Below are 21,868 nucleotides of genomic sequence, written 5' to 3'. Positions count from 1 at the left end.
CTATGAAATGTAAAAACTCAGTTCAGCCCTCAGAGTGTCCTACAGAAGTGTTTCCTTCACCATATTTTTATCAGCTGTAGTCCTGTGGTTTAAAAAGTGAGCCACCCAAATCACCCAGAGAACACAAAATGCAGAGCCAAAGATAATAAAATTCTGGGCAGGATCCACACCTTAAAAATAGGTTATTCCCAAAAGGGGCCTGTCAAATAGCAGCAAGGAAAACATGCCCAACAAAATACATAAGATTTCACACACGCTTGAAGTTATGATTGACATCTTCAAGCACTTGTTCACCTCCTGCCTGCAACTGAGCCCTGCTCACACTGGTGGCTTTGCCTGTGGGCTGCCTGGTGTTCCAGCTCCCAGTTCAGAGCAGACAGAGCAGCTAGGAAACCAGCCAGTCCTTTGGAGGAGTCTAGAAAGCAGGTCCTCCTCTGAAATGCCATCAGGGCCTGATCTGGTAGGGAGTCTCAGAGCATGCCCAAGGCAGAAACAGGAGCACAACATGAACTGGCTGCTGCTCTTTCTTAAAATGAGGAAGAATGGCTTTGCCTTTCCTTCTCATAGAACAGCCCACCTGTTAGATTAGAGGATTCATGCAGAAGGTGGGAGATAGGCTTACCCGTCTTTCTCATACTCAAGTTTCCTAAAAACAGAAGAAAAATATGCAACAACTATTAGGAAAGGGAACTCTGGGGTTGAGGAGGAATTGTTCATTGGTCCTGCTGAAACTAAATTGCTTGGAGGTTTAGTCAGTCAGCCAGAAAGAATATTATCCTTAGACCAGTGACAGCTGGTTGTGGTAAATCAACCTCCTTATGCTGTTTCTAGAAATGTTTCTGATTTGTATCTAGTGACTGCCAAAAAAAAAAAAAAAAAGCACAAAAAAAATGCTAAAAATTCATGGCTTTCTTTCATTCAAGTATCTTAACTTCTAAGTTAAAGGCTTATGCTTGTGCTTCAATTTGAAAGAACAGTGAAGCAGGTGTCCTTACCCAAAGGGTTGATTTGCATGCCAAGATCCATGGAGTAGGACAGGCAATCCAGCCTCCAAATAATGTCTAATGGAGGGATGCAAGTGGAGGCAAAACTTCCAGCTATAACTCCTGCTTTGAAGCCTCTCACTGGCTTCCTCCCCTTAGCATTGCACATCCTTTTTCTACTTGCCTTTCTCTTCCTGTTAAGTTAAGCAGGGTCTTGTTTGCCCAATTCAGTAGTAGACATCCTGCTCCCAGAAACAGGAACTCTACAGTCAAACACCATGATGCTCACAAATCACTGCAACTCACTGTGTTTTTAATAAGGTCTTGGAGCCCTCACTTGGCTGTTTTTTCAGTCCACCCTGTGTGCTGCAAAACAAAGGCACTTCCTAACTGTCAGGTGCCCAAACCATTTTCAGGTAGTAACTGGAAGTTGTTAGGTTGAGTGATACTGCTGGTTTGTTTAATATTACTAAAAATAATAAAATACAAAGCAGTTCCCAGAAATGAAAAATGCTGAGAAATGAATGGTGTTTTTTACACACTACTGATTAGTTATATTTAAATATATTTCACAGTCCACCATGCTGCTTCTGATATGCAGCTGTGCAGCAAGGATGAAAGGTAAGAGACATTGTGAGATAATAAGAAATTGGAATATGCTACTTTTCTCTAGCTAAAAATCAGTGTATTTCGTTTGTGTGCCAAATATAGTTGTTATATTGAGAATTATTTTACCATATTCTTACAGATTTTGTTTGCTAAGGAAAGCACAAAGGACAGCAGGATTGAATAAGGTTTTGTCATCTCCCACTGCACACAGATATCTTTTACATGTGATTTTTCTTATAAAAACCTCTGTGATTTATTACCACCGTATGTACAGAGATATTACTACCCAAATCCCCGAGGCCCAAGAGGTAAGCAGAGATGGCCTCCATTTTCTTCAAACCCTTTCTAAAAATAAGAGAACATTTGATTAAGGGTTGACATTTTTCTTTTCTTCCTTTGCTTGTTCTTGTAATTCATTTCACAGGGGAAGTGGGCTGTGTTTTTCTTATCCCTTCCAACTCGGCAGCCGGGAGGCTGGCCCACTCCCGTCACCACGGCAACCAGCGATGGCTGCGGTGCATCCCATGCGCCTGGTGCCACTACACGGTGCTACTGTTCCCCAGGAACCACGGAGAGGCACGGCCACGTTCCCACGAAGGAGGATTGATTAGTGGTCGTCCTGTGCACCCCCTACCCAGGCAGTCACTTCAGGAATGGCTGGTTTGCACTTATGTGCACACCCTGCTCCTCAGAAACAGGGATTGCAGGGAATCTGAATCGAGCCTGCAGTTCAGAAGCATCGGTATGACCACACTAGGTGAGATCAAAGGTCTCCCTAACTCATTGGTTCAGTGTTTCTGCTATTGGCCAAAAATACTAAAAATAGGAAAATATATGAGTAACTTACCTTATATATACTTTCTTTTCCACTCTCATCTTTGGGCTAATTTAAAGTTAAACACATGGGCATTTAGCTACGCCAGAGACTGAGGGATATATATATATATATATATATATATATATATATACACACATATACCCAGAAGGAGGAAGACCTGATTTTCCTAAATAAAAATCTACCATAAATTTGAACAGATACATGAGATCCAGCAGCTCTTTAGCATTTGGAGGAGACTGATTTACCATGCCATATCTAGACTGCAGCAGAACATGCCTGCACTGCAAAGCTTTATTTATTTATTTTTTTTATGTGTTGCAGTGGTGACAGAAGCCTGGACTATCTTTCTTACAAATTAACTTTGGGAAGATATACTCTACAAGGACAGAAGTAAAAGCATGCCCTTCCAAACTGTGTTATGATGGCAGACCCAAACTCCTAGGGATCATGGAAGAAAGGATATTTAGAATCATTCCCCTGGCACTGGTGAGGCCACACCTCAAATCCTACATCCAGGTCTGGGCTCTTCACTACAGGAAAGACATGGAGGTGCTGAGCATGTCCAGAGAACAGCAATGGAGCACAAGTCTGGTGAGGAACACTTGAGGGAGCTGGGGATGTTCAGCCTGGAGGAAAGGTTGCCCAGGGGGCCCTTATTGCTCTCTACAACCACTGAAAGGAGGCTGTAGCCAGGTGGAACTCAACCTCTTCTCCCGTGTTACAAGCAAGGGACAAGAGGAAATGGCCTCAACTTGCACCAGGGGAGGTTTAGATTTTATATGAAGAGAAATTCCTTCATTGAAAGGGTCATCAAGCATTGGAACAGAGTGCCCAAGGAAGTGGTTGAGTCACAAACCCTGGAGGTATTTAGAAGACACATGGATGTGGCACTTAGGAACACCATTTAGCAGTGGACTTGGAAGTGCTGGGGTAATGCTCATACCTGATGCTCTTAAGAGCCTTTTCCAAACTAAATGATTCTACAGAGTCAATCACAGACTGATTTAGGCCAGAAGGAATCTTCAAACATCATCTAGTTCCTGTCATGGGCAGGGATAATTTTCATGTTGCTTAATATCCCTTTCAACTTGATGAATGAGCCCAAAGAATGAGAGAAACACATTCCATTTATGCTAACTTTACCTAAACAGAAAAGGCTCCATTTTGGAAAACAACTGGGTAGCCACTGATATGCAAGAAGTGCATTCTGGAGTAATCACTACATTTCTTAGTATTTATTTTTCAATTCCTGACAACATATTTCTAATATTACTTGGCATAATTTCATGTAGCATGGTCTAGCTACATAATGGATAGTGCAGCAACTGTCACCCAGAACCTTATTAAAAAATAAATAGCCACTACTTTGTAGCTGTTCATGGGATCTCATGTAAAATATTAAACTACCACAGGCTTCAAAATAGTTTCCCCACAAATTTTAAGTATCTTGCCATTGAACAATAACATTTATAATTCTAAAATCTAAAAATAAACAAGCACATCCAAAAAATAAATAAATGCAAAGTCAGATTTCTGGTTTTGTAAGCCAGATAGCAAATTACCTATTTTCTGTCTGTTTTTTTCCACCATATCTGTTTCTTTTTTCCTGTGCAACTCATTCCCAGTCCACATGTTTTAAGAAACAGTTCTAATATTGTGACCTTCCTTTCTCTACACATTCTCTTCTTTATTTACATCTTTTCACTCTTTTGCAAATGTTTTTGTATTGTTTACCTCAGATACAACACAAAAGCAGTAATTAGACTACCACAGTTCTGTGTTTTCTACCAATACCTGAGCAGTTAGAAGTTACAAATACTCACACAAGACATCATTTTTACACCAGTCCATAAATTAGTTGCATATCTAATGGCAGGCATAGTCTCTTAATACCAGTGAATATAAGGAAAAAAACCCATCTGAAGAAGTATGTTCAGAGAAATGAACTATGTAACTTGTGCTCAACCCAAGCAAGTACTGGCTGTGAAACAAAGTCACATATTGCTCTCATACACATAGTCCTGGCACCCTGATACAGCCCTCTGAAGTGTCCATCCTGACTAGAAAACAGCTTTTGTCTTCAAGAGTCTTTTCTAAAAGGGTAAACTACTTCTGCTTTTTGTTCAAGGGGCTGATTATTCTTCTCACAACATACTGCATGTTCTTAAAAATCTGAATTAACTAATTAATTAATAATTAGCATTCAGAACTAATGAAGGGACAGCTTGATATACCTTAGGATAATGTTGACTGTACACAGACTAATTCAGTTGCAAAACACCTATGGAAGGATTCTGCAACATTGCTAGACAGCTGATTTTCAAGGTGTTGGGATACCTGCTGTCCAAGTCCATTAATCTGGCACTCTAGTACCTCATTCCCTCAGTCACAAGGAAACCTGCATGCAAGCCAGTTCACCTGTTCTGGCACCCTTCTTCCTGATGCTACTGTGATGACTGTTTCCATCAATCCTTTTCAATACAAGGATACTGTATTTGACAACAAACCAGGGATCCTTTGGGGCCTCCTACTACCCTTACTCAAGACAAGTGGCTTACTGACACTTTACACATTGCTCCATGAGCTAGCTTTTTCTAATTTAATTTTGCTTTGCAGTAAAAAAACCTAGTTCTAATTTGGTGGACACTTGCAAGTTTCCCTTGTCCCTCACACCTCCAATATTTGGTCCAAACAGACCAGTCCTATCAGCAAACTGCACAATACAACAGTATGCTCCTGATCTGGTGAGACAAGACTGTGGGAGACTGAGACTGCACTTGATATAATTTCTAGACTTCAGTACACCTTCCTAAAAGGAACAGTCACTGCAATGAATAAAACAGACAAAACAGGAGTTACTAATCCCCAATACACATTATAAGAATGTCATGAAGATACAAAATACCAGACTGCAGATTGTTCAACACTGGCTAACTATCCTTTGCCCCAGGTTACATATCCCACATGGCATCAAACACACACTATAATTATATTTCTGAATAATCTAAGAATTCAGTACAAGAGGAGGGATTGGAAAATAAGGCAGCTGATATTTCTTTTTTTATCCTTTATCATTCTCTGTGTGTCTTATATATAGTTTCCCATTGAAGACCTCACCAGTAAGAATGACTCACTTACTTCAGACTTTTTTTAGACATTCGTTGAATTAGTATTAGACAGCTCCAAACAACGAATTAATGTATTTTATAAGACTCCATCAAAGAAAGGTGGCATTTTAATACCCATTATACAGATAAGGAATCAAAGTAGAACAAATTAGGGCTAGAATTTTTTCAAAAAATACAATATATTAGTTCTCAATGCATAAATGCAGGGATTGCTTTCTTCCATTTCAGAAAATACTTAGTATCTATCTACATACGTAGTCAAAGGACAACTGTAGTTATATTCAGGTTTTTTTGGCAAATCAAAATCTGCTCCTTCCCTTTGTCATGTGTATTAAAGGATTTTGAGTGCAACAGTTTTATCAGACAAGCTTATCACAATTTGTAGCTAGCTGTCCAGGTAAATAAGAAGCCTGGACAATAGAAAAATCTGAATAACATGGAACCTCAATTCATGCTGGAAAGCACGACCAGCTCTCTGCAAGAAGTCAACTTAAGCCCAGACAAGGAAGCCAGTTTTCACACAGCACCAACTCTGCTGGGTTTGAGGTGTGAGTGACAAGAACATCACAGTGAAAACCATCTGGTTAAATGTCCCACTGCTTTTCAAATCAAGTAAAAATGTCCTAGTCAGTAAAAGAACATGGTTGTGAAGCAGGCATCCCCTGTCCCCTTTTCTTTGTTTTTGATTATTTCATCTCCTTTTTTCCTCTCTTTCCTATCTTCTCTTCCTCTCTTGCTCCCTCCCACCCTTGTTTTGGAGACCAAAGACAAGACATATGGTACTTCTTACTTAGGAAAGAGGAAATGGAAAAAGGAGGACATGGGCAGCACAAGAGGAGTTCAGCCTGCAAGAATGGTGAGGCAGAAAGAGATCTCAGAAACCAATCCAATTTTGGGGGAAAGGGTCAGACACAGAGAAACTCAGAAATAAACAGAAAGGAAGAGTGGTACCCAGGCAGCTCCAGGGGAGACAAGAGGTATTTTAAGTAACTGTTTCTTCCATGAGTTTGGTTTATGGAATAAAATGCATGACTTAAAGATTAAAATAATAATAAATTGCTTTTAGGAAGCTCATACAGAGAAAAAAATGTTCCTGATTAATTTTTAAAAAATATTAAATTAACTATTAAATACTTATTTTGCTATTCTGCACTATTTAAAGCTTAAGTTCAATCCTTGCCACTGACTTAATTCAGAACTAAACTGAAGTTGCTCAGTGGGATTCCTCAGATAATCTGGCCCCCTCTGACTCCCACCTGAGAAAGTGTTCTTCCCAAATAAAGGTACTTAGAAATCGGGGTGTCAAAAGTTAGACACAAGCAGATAATTGTCCACCAGACAGCTCATAATACACAGATATTTCTATCCAGGATCCTCTTTTGATTCCCTTTATGTAGGCCAGCAAAGTTATGTAATTTCCCCCAGACAGATAAGGCAATAGAGAGGCATTTTTTCCAAACTCATAATCCAAATCAAAAGCTGACCTCAGAGAAGACCCTTAGATATATTGTCCTATGGATTCTCCATGGACCAGGCTGCTTCTGCATGTCCTAGCAAGTGTTTTCTTTATTCTCTTTTCCCCTGAGCCTCCATTTCTTATTTTTGAAGAATGAGGGAAATCAGAATGCTTTTCAAACAAATATATATTTGAAGCAGAGTTAGGAGATAGAGGGAAATCAACCATACAAACAGTGAGAGCAGAATTTTCTGACAAAAACTTGATATTATTGAGAATCATAGATGTGTTGGTATGTTGGTTCTTTGGTATAATATTCCACTCTTGCTGCATAAAGTTATTTTTCTGAGCAGAAAGATCTACTATTTCTATAGGCAATAAAGAAGTACTTAAAAATCAGAATGTCAGGAAATAAAAAGCTCATGGACAGAATAGACACATTTCCAAATTCCAAGGGAGATGGAAAACAAAATAAAATAACTTTCATTGTCAATTTGTAATTCCTTTCTGGCAACAAGATGGATGCCTAGGGAGTTCAGAGAAGCTAACAGGGCTATAATATTCACACTATATTTAAAAATGGATCAAAGCTAAAAACCAACTCAGTTGTGCAATCTTTTATCCTAATGCAGCATAGCAGCTAAGAACTGCTATTTCTTTTTAAACACCATCTTAACTTACTTCAAGAAGTGGCCTTTCCTCGTGATTAAAAGGGGAGTTGTTTGGAGAGAGCAAATCTCAAAAAGTGAAAAAGCTGAGAAATAATTCTAAATAGATCCGAAGAACAGAAACTATCAATCATTTTTAAGAGCTATAACCAGCTGCAACAAATAACTTACTTTTTCTTAGTGTAACCTGTAAGATACCAGTGAATAACATACAGGTCTTTTTCCCCTTCTTTCTGACTGCAAAGGGGATAGTGCACAGAAGGGCCACTCTTTGTTAATTTTTGGATGCTAAGTAGGCACTTAGAGGAAATACCATTTGAGATTTATATTTGAAGGTAATTTGATAGGTGTTTACCCAGTGTGTTTTTATTCATGGTATTCTAGTTTTTAATATTTTTTCACTTCTATTCACAGTAACTTTAACCCTCTCCTTCTGTCACCTGGACAAATGCTTTGGCTTTTATATGTCAAAACTTCCATCTGGGTCTAGACTTTGGACCAAAAAATTCAAATAATTATTATCTAATCAAAGACTTTCAACACAAATCTAGAGCAGGTATGGTACATCTTGTTGTTTCCATCAATAATGTTAATAAAGCATTCAATTTCCAATAATTCAATAAAATATTGTGTAAATAAGAGTAATAAACATCTGAAATATGAGGTTTCAGTTAAGTCAAGGGTTGCATTGGCAACAAGTGCATATGCCCTCAGTTTCATCAGTACTAACCACTCTAAAGCAACTACAGTGTACTGCTGTATAGAGATTTTATCCCACATGCACAATAATTGGGGTTAAAAGGAAAAGATACAGAATAGGACATGTTCCATAGAGAACAAAATGTTTCAAATGTTGAATGTAGTGTTTTAAAGACTACAGAAGTAAATTATTTGGAGATTAAAGTAGCATTTCTATTTCTTGTTTTAGTGAAAATATATTTCTATCCAGACTGGGCTAAGAACAAGACCAGAGACCAGGTGTGAATTTCATTGTGTGACCTTGTACTTACAAAGAACAAAAGCTTTCTGTTAATTAAACCAATTAGGCATATGTGGAATAAAACCATAGTTTAGACACAGGAGCTTGTTTTGTCTACACTGGGCCTTTACCTCACATTCAGCAGATTTAACAATGCATCTTTTGTCCCATGTAAAGTCAAGAACATCAAACTTTCTTATAACTGAGCTTGTTCTTTGACTCATGAGAAGCACAGGCAAAGTTTTTGGAAGTGACTTCTGAAGCACAGTTCTCAGCTTCTGAAAAAATTGACAGAAGTGTTTCTAACTGCATATACTTACATTTGATTGCCTAAAGTTATAAGCTGAAGTTTATAAATAATTTTATGAAGTTTACTATAATTTTATGTTTTCTAACTCTTTATAACCCAGTTTCTAAAATGCAAATGCATGCTCAGATATATAGCTATTTTTTTCCTAATGTTCCAGATGAACAACGCCATGCAAATGTTCATCACTTCTGAATAAGAAAAGAAGGCAGTTTAGGGGTCTCATTATCATTTTAAATGACTATTAGGCTAAGGGCATAAAATTTAAGCAATGCAGCATTAGAAAAATAACAATTTTAACTGCTAGTTCTTTGAAATATGTGCCTGTGCACACCCAAATCTCAGAACACTTAATGAGAAAGGAATTTTGATGGAAAAAATTAGTAAAGAAACCTGTGATTGAAGACTATCATAAGGCTTGTGAATGTGAGGGGTGAACTGAGGTCACTCAGGTACTGTAACTCTCCAGTTCTTTATTTCTAAGCAGGTGGAATATTTCATTGTAATTAATTACCTTTTTGTGTAGTATGTATATTCAGAAATGTGAGTGTGTGAGCAGACAGAATGCACAGCATGGTGATAAAGGCCACACAGGTGTCCCTGCTTTTGTCATTGCCAAGGTTAAAACAGATACTGGGATGCTGGTACCATAAACAATATAAGGCATGGTGTGCAGGAGGAGGCAAAAAATTCACCAATATATGGGAAAACAAAAGATTTCCAAACAGGACAGTAAATTTTGACACCCAGGAAATTGAAAAGCAGTCAGGTAAAATGCACCAGGAATGGCTTGCTTGCATGCCAATTCCAGGACATCATTTTAAAACACTTTTTTAAAAGATAGCTGTAGTTTTACTAGCAAAATTAAGCTTATCTCCCTTGTCAAAATTCTAGTTGCTTTTGATGGAAAATAATTTCTCATCTAAATGATGGGGGGCACAATGTGTTGCACAGTACATCTGTTTCTTTACTGGTTTCCTTTAAATAGTTCATCTGCCAACTGCTGAGTTACTTCATTTAGCTTTATTCCCTTCCCATTACATCCCATTGGAGCATTCTGTATACTTCCCCATTTTCTCTCCATCACAGTCAGTGCTAATGACAGTAATTTTCTGTTGCCAATAACACCATCATACATTTCCCTCTTGATTCAGGCAAAGTATGGTGAATGGTTGAAGATAAACAGCCCAGGAGATGTGAAATCTAACCTGAAGAAGAATCCTGTGATCTGATATACATATTAGTACTACACTTATATTTTACTTGCCCTCTAATAATTTATTCATTCTCCAGAAGTTCTCAAATATGATTGCTAAAGGATTTGCTATTCTTTCTTTAGTCACTTAAAACTCTTCATCAAACATATCACCTAACCTAAATGATTCAGATATTCTAATTAAACAAGTACTCTTTTGTCAGTTTGCAACATGATTACTCTCACTCTTTCTCTTCCTCCAGTTTCTCAGTGGTCTTCATTAACACTACGCTTGACTAATTATTACATTTTGTTCTTAGTGCAAAACTAAAATGAATTTTATCTGATTCCAACAGTGGTTGTAGCTTTTTTAAATAGTACTTTTAGCTATAGCATAATAATAAAAACTTCTCTGAAAGTATTCTACCAACACAGTTCATGGCATTGCAATTTCTCTCCTATTTTTTTCCTTTTTGAATTTTATTTATCTGTTCTTTCACAATGTATACTTTATCTTATATTGTTTCTATTTTTTTTGATCTGCATTATTACCTGAGCTTTTCTTGCATCACTGTCTTCCTTCAAAAAGGACAAGATGCCCAAGAAACATGTTTATTTCCAGTTATCTCTTCATAGTCATTAATCTTTGCCTGAAAACTCCTTCAGAGCCCCACCACACCATTATCTTTAATCAAGCCATTCTGTACTACTCTGTCCTTTAACATAGTCAGGAAAGTCTGTCATTGTTTGAAATTTATTTACTGTTCCAGATTCCATTTAATTGCTTCTTGTTGGACACTGTTGTTCTAAACCAGTAATATACACAATGGTATACCATGTTGCTTTGAGAATTTCTTTCATTCTGTTTGTTTGGATTTCTTTTAAATTTAATTTTATTAAAAAGTATTCCCATGTGGAATAACTAAGAATAAGCTGTAACTTCTTATTGCATAAAGGACATTAGTTTTAAAACTGTAAATAAAATTAAAAATCGACTGTCCGTGAATCTTCAGTTGTTTGCCCTGAAGCATAAAACCACTTAGATTTTCTGCCTTTTTTAATCTTTAAATTTTCTGTTACTTTAAAACAATGTTTATATCTTGTCAAGTTTTCCATAACTTTCATCAGCTATCAAGAATAACATTGCACACATCACTCTACATACAAGCATTTCTAATTCATGAAGATTTTTTTATGTTAGCCAGAAGGAACCATTGTTCCTTCTGGTTAATATAACCAGCTGGAAGGTTTTGGCCCTAAATAAATACATAGCAAGAACATTTTATTAGCATTACACCTGTTATTTTATGAATTACTAAAACATCATGCTTCATTCTGATTTATTAGAGTTTTCATCCACTTTTTCAAACTACCTTTCAGATGAATTACTTCCTACCAGTTTCTCATAAAATTGCATTTAGGGCCAATAGCCAATTCCTCACATATGTAGTCTCAAAATACAGCTCATCAGTGTTTGTACATCAAAATGAAGCTGCCCTCTACACTAGGTAGGCTTTTAACTTAAACACACTGTTTAACATTAACATTTAACATATTGTTAGAACAGATGGGACTAATTCCAGTCCTCATGTATCATATTCAGCTATATACCATGAAATAGTGTCACTGTGGGTGGTGACAACAAGTGGTGGCTTTCAACATTTGGTTTTGGCCCTTTGTTCCTAGGGAAGTCATGACTGAGCCCAATACATTGCTGTGTAACTCAGACAAGCTCTTTCATCTAGACTGAGCTTAGCAAAGTAGCACATACACACTAAGTACCACTAACCTGAATGGCAAAGGTGAGTGCAAAGACATTCCACTCAAGACACTGGATCACTGACCAGGAGTGCAGCCCTGGTCCTGTTTCTCTGCCTTGTATGTACCATCTTGTGTGGAACAACATTTAATAGCACATGGCCAAATATTCCAGAGCAACCAGAGAAACCCTCACCTAAAGGTTAACTTAGCAGAACCTAACATGCAGGCAGATGGGCCCATCCCTGACTGCACCTTCAAGATGCAATTGCTGAGACAGGTTTAGATGAAAACATACTTCCTCTGAATCTCAAGGGAGATTCCACCATACCCAGGATATTTTAATGAAGCCAACAGTCTCTATGGAGGTGTTTTCCTTATGAATCAACCATTCAAGTGAAATACACAAAAAACTTCATCTCTCTGTCGATCAGTCATTACTGCCAAAATTTTAATGAAGTCCTCTACCAAGTACAGGATCAGTCCTCAGCCTTCAGTGCTTTTCACACACACACATTACATATATAGATATATAACCATGAAGCAGATGCCTCTAAACTCCCTTTCCACTGGGGAATGAGCACTACCTCTCCGTAGCTGCATGCACTCACACAGGATGATGCAGACTGCCAGAGATCTCAAGAGAGAAAAAAAGACAGCATGCTATTATTTACACATGCAATACTAGGTAGGACATGAATAATCCCTTCTTCCTCTTGACTAGCTCGAGGAACACCATGACAGAAGCATTAACAAGAGCACGTGGAATGGGATTATTTGTTAGACCTGCTACTGTTGCAGGATGACAGGCACAATCTTCAACTCTGGCACCCACCTGAGCTCCAATTTGCAGTTTCTATAGTAAGAATTCCTACTAGGATGAAAAACATGATCTTGAAGCCTCAAGGCTAGCTGTTCAGAGGGAGAAAAAAAAGCTCTAATAAAAATTTGTGTTTTGTTTTCTGTAAACTCCATATGGATTCTAGCCCAAACTGAACCACCAAAATTTTTGTGTCTACATTATAGTTTAAGGAGATCTAGTACAAGACTATCAATATAGCCTAGACAGTGGTTCAGCTGATCAGATGAATCTTCTTTAATTTACCCTCAAATAACTACCCTAATAGTTATTCAGCCACCCAGCTAAATTGCATTCTATGGTCCATTGGCTTTAATGTTTGATTAGGTGCTTCACTTAGTCACCCACAGAAATGAATTTAGAGTCATCTGAGGTGCTGCAAATGCACATTGCTTGGAATCTGTCTGAAGCTCCAGGCAGGTATGGCTATTTTATAGATCCTGTACCATAAATTCCAAGCCTACACAGATGTCCCAGACATCTCAACTTCGATATGAGGGCAACTGAACTGAATCCTAAGTATCTACTGATGTGTAAATAGGCATGTAATTTTCTTTATTTGAACTTTAAATCTGCCCCATTCTCTTTGAGATAAGGGAAAAGGTGGCCTTCCTGAGGACTTACAAAGGCTGGGGTGAAGGAGAGGAAGACTTAGAAGATGTGAGAATGACAGAATCACTTTACTCATGCAAAAAGCCAAGGCTACACTGGTACTCCACATTTTTAGTGTTAAGTTCTGTAGGTCTGCCATGAAACTAAAAGCAAGTAGTGGGTGTGAGAGTGAAGCTCTGATATGGGGACTGAAACTTGTGGTTCCAGGAATACATTGTAAGATTAGATGTGTAGTAAATCTTAAACCACAGCTTATTGCAGCATCAGTGAGACTCTGCTAAAAGTATGGCTTCCTGTATATCACAACTTATCAACAGCCAGTTTTAAAGTTGCCTTAAACAGTTTTTAATTTCTGGTAAACTACACACAGACAATGTTTTCTAAATCTTCTTACAGTCCAGATGATGCACGAGCACCCGATGAGTCCCAGCAGTATTCATTAAGGACCTGGGGAGCTGGTACCCTGCATGCTGCAGGGGTTGACCTGCTTGCTAGGATGACTTCCTTCTGGAAGTCACCAGAGTCACTACAGACTAGAACCCTTGTCTAAAATTGGCCTCTTTTTCACCACCAGCCACATGGTTAATTTAAGAAAGGTGTTGGCAGACTGACAGACTCCTTTTTAGCTTTCGTCTAATGGCTAAATCATCGATCTCTGCCCCAGATATTTTTGGTCAAAAGATCTGGTGGTCTCCACAAATGCAGGACTTGGATCTAATGCACATAGAGATTTTCTTTCAGGTGCATTTCACTCTAAGGAAATAAAATTGCTTCTGTCCTCTGTACTTGATATAGAGTTTAAGATCCTCAAAAGAGATTAAAGGCAAGAAGAATGACTGTGTATTCCAGAGGAGCAATTCCCAGGAATGATACCTGAGAAGAAGAAAGTCTTCAGATAAATTTCAGCTAAACAACCTCCAGACCCAGTGGAAAAATGAAAGAAAAGAAACAAATAAACAAAGAGACAGAGAGGGAGAAAGAAAAGCCAAAAGTTAACTCAAAACTACATCCAAAGCAGTTAGCTAAGAGGGACTGAGAAGGCTGGCCATGCCTAGCAGTGAGAAACCTGGCAAATACTTTTGCCTGTAAGTTCACAGGATGAATACAAATACAGAAAATTATTAGAAGGAAAAGAAATGCATGTGCAAATAGGTGGAAACTCAAGACATCTATGCTCAGTTTCTAGACATGTCACAAACTCTGTGTAATTTAAGATTCATTTCAGCTGCCAAAGCATCAGGACTCCACAGCTGTCTGAGGAGCTCAGTGATATCTCACCTGAACTTGAGGGCCTGGCTCTCTCTGGTCCTCAGCAATATCTGCCAGCCTTGTCTAGTTCTCCCTAATTTCCCATGGTACTTCAACTGGTACTTGACACCTACATTTAAGCAACTGACTTGATCTGCTAAAAATTATATCAGTAGGCATTTTAAGAATTAGTGCATCTTGTATCAAATGTGTAAGAGTTTTAAATCCCACCTTGCAGCTACTCAATGTCTCAGTTTCCCAGCAGAGAAAAAGAGAGCATTAAAAAAAACCACCAAACCACTTATGCAATACTTAGAGCATTTGGCATTGCAAGCCACATAAGTACTTGGAGGGGTAGAGATACATGTATTTTAAAAGCAGCAATGAAAGCCTAGAATGTAATGCAAATATTAACTGTTGATAGTGAACAATATTTTAGAATGCTAAAGATATAATAAAATGCTTCATATTTTTCTGTTAACTCACTTTGAATGCTGGTCTCTGTTTCTGTCATAGTGTGTTTTATCAATTTTTTTAAGAGACATTTTTTTAATCCAACTGCAATAATAAGTGATAAAACTTAATATCTTAAATGATTAGGACAACCCACAAAAAGATAGTCATATACAGTTCTTAATTAGAACTAGTCCCCACTGGGCAGTGATCTGATTCAACTGCTTTTATCTCTGTGAATCCAGAATGGAGTCTTTGATGAAGTTCCACAGTTGTAAAAAACTGCATGAGAACTTTTAGTGATCTCACACATTTATATATTTACATCTGCTTCTCTGCAAGTAAACGTTTTTGTGGTTTTTTTTCTCAGCATACTAAGTGACATAGGCCTGCAAGTCTGCATAAAATTACAGCTTGTCCCAGGGATATCCTCTGCACCTGTGCATCAAAAAGATGCATAACTTTTGTTACTATTTATATCTAGTTCATATACTGTGATTTATGACTGATTTGTTTTCTTGCACTTTGGAACTGGTTTACCAGTGAAACAGCCTTCACATTAAGAAACTGCAGTATCATCTGCATCTTCAAATATCGAGTATCTGCACAAAGTCATTACATTTTTTTGTCTGAAGGACACTGCAGCCTATTACACAACAAATTATCAAAGTTAATGATGATTGGGTATCCAAATACATATTTATGCACATGTGAACCAAGTCTTGGGACTGAATCTGCCTGGGGCCTACTAAATATTATGGAAATGTCATTCCTGCACGACACTAACAGGGGCTGGGGCTGCACTGGCTATGTGTGCAAACACGCTGAAAGTAGAAATAAAGTATTTCATGAAAAAACACTAATTTTTAAAAGGCTATGTTTCAATGCATTTTTAAAACATACATATTGATAAAATACTGAAAAATATTTATACTGTAAAGTTAATTGGAATCCAGCTGTTTTTTCACATAAAGTCCACACACTTATCAGGTAAGATAAACAAATCTCCCTAATTCTAACTACAGTCTAGTGAATAACTTTCCTAATGCCCAAGGGAGACTAAACACAAGGAGTTAATTTCCATGATCTAATGAACAATTAACCATGAAATCTTTTCATCAGAAAATCACCTTTTTATTAAAATGCTAATTTAATTAATAGAATTTTGCTGTTGAGAACAGTATATATGGGATATATTTGTTCTCAAATGTATGTTATTCCATGGACATTAATTATAACATTGTGATATTCCCTCTCCTGTTCTGAACAGCTAGTAAGAGCTGTACTACTAAATCATACTTAATAGGAGTGTGATGGTTGTTGCTTAGGCAACAGTATGAATAAATGCAGGTCAGAATGTGCTTCCAGAAAAAACAAAAGGAAGAATATAGTACAGAATTAATAAGAAATGTGTCTTAACTGATTTTTACTGCATTGAACTATTAGATTTCTTCCATGCAAAGTAGCTAACCTATCTGAAACTTTTAAGTTAATAAGATTTTAAACTCTAATATGGAAACCACTGTAATAAAGGTAAAGCTGTTCAGTCATATTAAGGAAGGACACAACATACAAAGTTTGGAATAATCCAAATTTTTCTCTTAGCATAGCAAGTGTTTCTCCTCTCTTTTTCCCATATACTTTCTAAGTTGAATTTTCCCTTTAATATTTTGGCTAGGATGAAAATAGCTTTTAAAACACTTGTTTAAATTTTTCAAGAGAGGCTTTTCTTACATAATGCTAATGTATTCAAAGGAGTGATATAAAAAGAAACCAGTGGTTTATTTCCAATAAAATATAGGAAATATTTGATTTCTGGTACAGACAAAAACTGAAACATGCAAAAGCATGATGAACAGTGAAATCAATAAACTGGAAATTATAAAACTACTGAAATTATACATTTTTTTATTACTACACAATTTCATAGCTCTTTTATCGTTATTGGATTTATGAGTCTAATTTTCCATTCAATGCATGCTACTTCAGCTAATATTAAGAGTAATTATGTATTTTATCTGTAATAGATCAGAAAAGGCTTAAAATTACCAGAAAACATTGGCTAACAGAGACGTATGAAAGCAAAACTTAATCTGTCTGATACATTAGAATTTTGATTTGTATATTGCAAAATCTTGTATGCAATTTGTATGTTTACATAAGTACAGTAATAAGAGACGTAGGAAAGTCTCATAAATTCCCTGAGAACATGATTCTGGCCCTTCCAGAGGCAGGGAATGACTGAAAAGCCCTCCAGGGCAGTTATTTGACTTCTCTGATGCTCATAATTTACCTGTGGTAGGTGTACCCCTCTGCATTTGTTATGCCACCTACAGCCTCTTGTGAACAGCTTTCTTTGTAACCCCTTTAGGACTAAATGATCACCTACTTATGTAACTAATGCTACAAGATATATAAGAATATGTAGTTACATTTTGGGAAACTGCAGCATGATACACTTCCCCCCCCCCCATACTGCTGGGCTGACAGCACAGCTTTGTTTTAAAGAATATTTAAAGGTACAGATTACAATGATTTTTACTGATCTAAGCAAATGATCACATGGCAGCCATGTAAAACCAGGAAGAAATATCTACATTATTATAATGTGGAAATGGCAGACATATGTCCCTTAATTTTTTGATCAGTAGTCCAAAGGCATATAGTAATGCTGGCAAAAAAATTTAAAGAGGAAGGACACAACTCATGTGATGATTTTGTAGTTATAAAATTCATGCCATTTCACTTCTTGTTTCTTATATGGCAGATACAAGTTACAAAAAGTTAGCATTGTTGCAAGATATACATGGATACTTAAAATATATTTAAAAGATATTTTAAAATATGTTTTAAGCCTTGATACTTTTTAAGAAATGCAGTTGGGATTTTTGGAAGTGGCTCAAGTAGGAGGAATACCGAAGCAGGTAGAAAAGTGATTATATAACAGCCTTACAAGTAAGATTTTCTCTTTACTGTCAATATTCATTCCAATGGAAAGTTTGTGCATGACAGGTCTGTTACTTTACATCATATGGTGATATTGTAAATCCTGACCTAACTAAAATTTCATTTCATTCAAATATTCCTGATAAATGCCTAGAGTTAAAACATGAAAATGGAACAATTAACAGGAAGGCATTACTTTTTCTCCCAGGGTATAAGTTTCAACAAGTGAATCCCATAGCCTGATTATCTAAGATGCAAAAATATTTAACCGAGACATCCAAAATTACTTGCAGAGAGAGCACATTTCATTAAATAAATTTCTGTTATTAAAATGCCTCTCAAGGCAAGAATGGCATTGCATGTACTTTAATTTTCATTATAAGTTAATGTTGAAATAAAAGTAAGAATGTGATGCACTGCAGAAAGGGGTGTTTGCAGCTTTTTCCTACTATGAAAATCCTGCAATGGATTAAAAGAACTGTGCATTTTTCTTCTTTAATCGGAGGATCGATGGGGGAGAGAAAGAACATTAATACCCAGTTTTTATTTTACCAAATTTCAAGCTAGACTCTTTTCTAATGTGTACAGTCTGGAAGTTTATAAAAAGACAGCTTATGTATTAATTCAGCTACACATAGGAAAGTGAAACACTGAACAGATCTTAGTGCAATGCAGAATAGCTGTAAGGTTTTTATGAGCACATAAGAGACAGACAAAAAAGGCAGCTACAGTGTATATACACAGCTATGCACGGAACGTTTCTTACCATGAATTGCACATTGTCAAATCCATTAGCCAGCAAGTGGTTTTCATACTGAGGTAGCCCAATATTTTCCAACCATTGTCCCACTGTCTGGACAGGGCATCGGGGTCCTGTAGGAGGGTGAAGAGGGAGGCGTTTAAGCAACGAATAACCATCCACTGGATAATAGCGGTAGTCCTGGGCTGAGAGGTGGCATTGCCACATCGTGTTCCTGGAAAAGTTGGTATCAAACGAGCCCGCCAGCTTGACAGATTAATGTTTTCAGCAAACAGAAAAGTCAGAAGTAAAACATAGTTTTCAGGGCAGTATATAACGTAAGATCTGATCGCAGCTCTACATTTCTCGGTTATTAATCTTTACTACAGACCAGTACGTCATACAGTAGGGGAAAAAAAAAAAAAGGCATATCAAGCTGTCAGCTAAGCTGTTCTCCGTTATATGTGATTGTTGGAATACTCCACAATGAGCAATGCACTGCCAGCAGCAAGAATTCTTTTTATCAAGTACTCCTACACTCATCAGTATGCAGCTCCATGCTTCTTGCTCCCCCTCGCTCGCTCCCCTTCATTACCCAGCCTAGGCTACACCTCGCATTTTCAATAATAGCCATCAGATAAGGCAGATTTTTTTTTTGTCTGCAAGCTGTAAGCCTGCTGCTGCTGCTTCCTCCTACACACCCATCCAAGCGTCAATCTTGAATGATGAGAGCAGTCAAAACAAATGCAGAAAATAGCAAGATTCAAAAGCAACCTAGAGCACTTAAATCGGAATAGAATCTTCATACCAGCTATGCTTTACATATCTATTTGTTGTAGATTTTTACATTTCACAAGGCATTAAGAAACACAATACTTAATGCATAGCCCATGGCATGTTTTACTATGCCTTCCCCTTTCCATGTAAGATAGGTAGTGGTCTGCATCTCTGCTTGTGTAACAGCAAAAGCCTTTAATGAATCAATAACACATACATTTCACAGTTTCTCTCTTGTAGTACAGCAAAAGACATAAAAGGCACAACAATTTTAGTGAAAGTAATTAGATTATCTGCACGATTTCTTCAACTGTAAAATATTATAAGACACACGAAAACCTTCATGGCAATATATAATAATTAAAATTGAAAAGGTCACCATTTCAAATGAATAATTAAAAGAATAAAATTTTAAGTTCATATCCTTTCTTACAAAAATGTGACTGATAGCGAGTATATATAAGATTTGCATGATTTCTAGAGAGGATTTAAATTTTATCAACTATAACTGGAAAAAAAAGATTATGAATTTTAAATTAGTGGAAAATTCATTCTCTGCATAAGAAATCAAATACCTCATGATGTATTTTCTATCTACATTTCATCTTTGAAACAGTTCCTCTCGAGATGGACATATTTTATTCCTTTGTTCTGAAAGGAATGTTTACTAAACTTTTGTTTTTCATAACCATATGAAAGTACTTAGCAAAAAAAGGCAGGAAATAGGTATATTCAGGGTACAATTCTAGAAGGAATTCCGTCAGTGGTGTTTCATTTACTGAGCACATTAATTACTTCTTTTGTTTTTCTTATCCATTGTGAATCTCCAGCAATGACCATCTCTAAGGAGGAATTTAATTCCAGACATGAGGAAATTATAGATATTTGTCAAGGGGATAATATGGGGCTGATGCTACTATAGCAGATAATTGTTTCATCTAAATCTACAGTCTGACCAACACATTATAATATGATGCCTCTTCCAGCACCACACAGAAGGTCCCTGAGCAGTTGCAGAACAAATTCTAAATATATAGAATTAACACTATTTTAAGAGTTTCAGCTCACTCTGACTAGTCCTTGGAATAAAACTGGATGATCTTTGACTTTGATATTGCTTCCTGGATTTGTGAAACATCTCATGCAAGCTGAAGTCCATAATGATTTTGTAGAATAGTTTTAGTTGAGCATAAAAGATCTTTCATGAAGTTGGAAAGTTGCCTAAGGTCTCTTATAAGACCTTCTCTTATTCCAGGTATTCTTACCAACTTGATAAATTTACTACACAAGGTATGAACATCATTAAAGACATCATTATGTCTTTAAAAAGAATACTGAACACTCACCAGGCACGGGTAAATCTGAAGTTGCTGAAGAAACTTTTAGGAGTTTTCTAATTGCTAAATATATTTCAAATAAATGAATGGATGATTAATTTATTCCCAGAGAAAGTAGATATGCCAAACTAGGCAGGAAATAGGAAATCTAGGTCTCATGGAGATAGAAATGCATTTGTTCACACTTGTCTGTAAATTATTCCAATTTTGAAAAGTTTTCTCTACTATGAATCTATATCTTTGTATATAGACAGATCATAATCCCTTCCAGATTGTACCCAGACATGAAGAAGGGTAGGTTATGCTGAGTTGAAATATAGGGAACTTCCCCTGAGTAGGTAAATTCAAAAGACTGGGCAAGATCTTCAGAGGGCAAATTGAGAACTGAAAGTTATGGAAATTAAGAATTGAAAGTTATCTTATCTTAAATAAGACAAGAGTTCTACCCTTTCTGAATTTTTCTTAATTAACTAAGAATTAATGAACTTCTTTGAAAAGGATTCCTGATTCTGTTTTCCCCTTTCCCCTGTAAGCAGAAGAATTGGTATCAGAAAGAGACCTAGTGAAGCATAATCCCTTTGAATAGATTATGCATGACTGGCTCCTGTATTTTCTATAAATGCAGAGACACAAATGTCTCTGCACTGTGTTTCCCAATACCAAAAATTTGCTGCCCACAAAAAGGCACACACAATAATCAATATACTAGTTTCATGGTCAAACTGCTTCTTGCTTACCTTACTATAAACAGCATGGAAGCTGTGCTGCCAGTGATGAGTGCTTGGCTCAATGCCTAGCAACAGTGTAGGCAAAATTCAGTTGCTGAGTGGCTCCCCAGACACATTTCCTCATGTAGCTGTTGGTACTGTGTCTAACTGTCTCCATGGCTCCAGCCCTGGATGATTATAGCACTGCTGGTCCCACTGTGCACTCTCCTCCAACTCTGTCCTTTGCCAGCATAACTACATGTCTGAAC

The 21,868-nt window shown here is 37.0% G+C and overlaps 1 protein-coding gene across 3 annotated transcripts in view; it reads right to left on the bottom strand.

Annotated features, from left to right (window-relative positions):
• The window catches only part of ANKS1B (ankyrin repeat and sterile alpha motif domain containing 1B), a 398,734-nt gene that overhangs the window by 167,521 nt on the left and 209,345 nt on the right, over positions 1-21,868 (bottom strand). For 2 of the 3 annotated variants that reach the window (XM_056481972.1, XM_056481971.1), the window contains exon 15: positions 18,806-18,912. In XM_056481972.1, the coding sequence (XP_056337947.1) occupies positions 18,806-18,912 (107 nt within the window). Of the gene's footprint in view, positions 1-18,805; positions 19,374-21,868 lie in introns of those variants that run through there. The other variant, XM_056481973.1, reaches the window with a different exon arrangement.

Source organism: Oenanthe melanoleuca, chromosome 1A (assembly GCF_029582105.1).
Source record: "Oenanthe melanoleuca isolate GR-GAL-2019-014 chromosome 1A, OMel1.0, whole genome shotgun sequence".
NCBI classification, from domain to species: domain Eukaryota; kingdom Metazoa; phylum Chordata; class Aves; order Passeriformes; family Muscicapidae; genus Oenanthe; species Oenanthe melanoleuca.
This window is presented reverse-complemented; position numbering and strand designations above follow the sequence as displayed.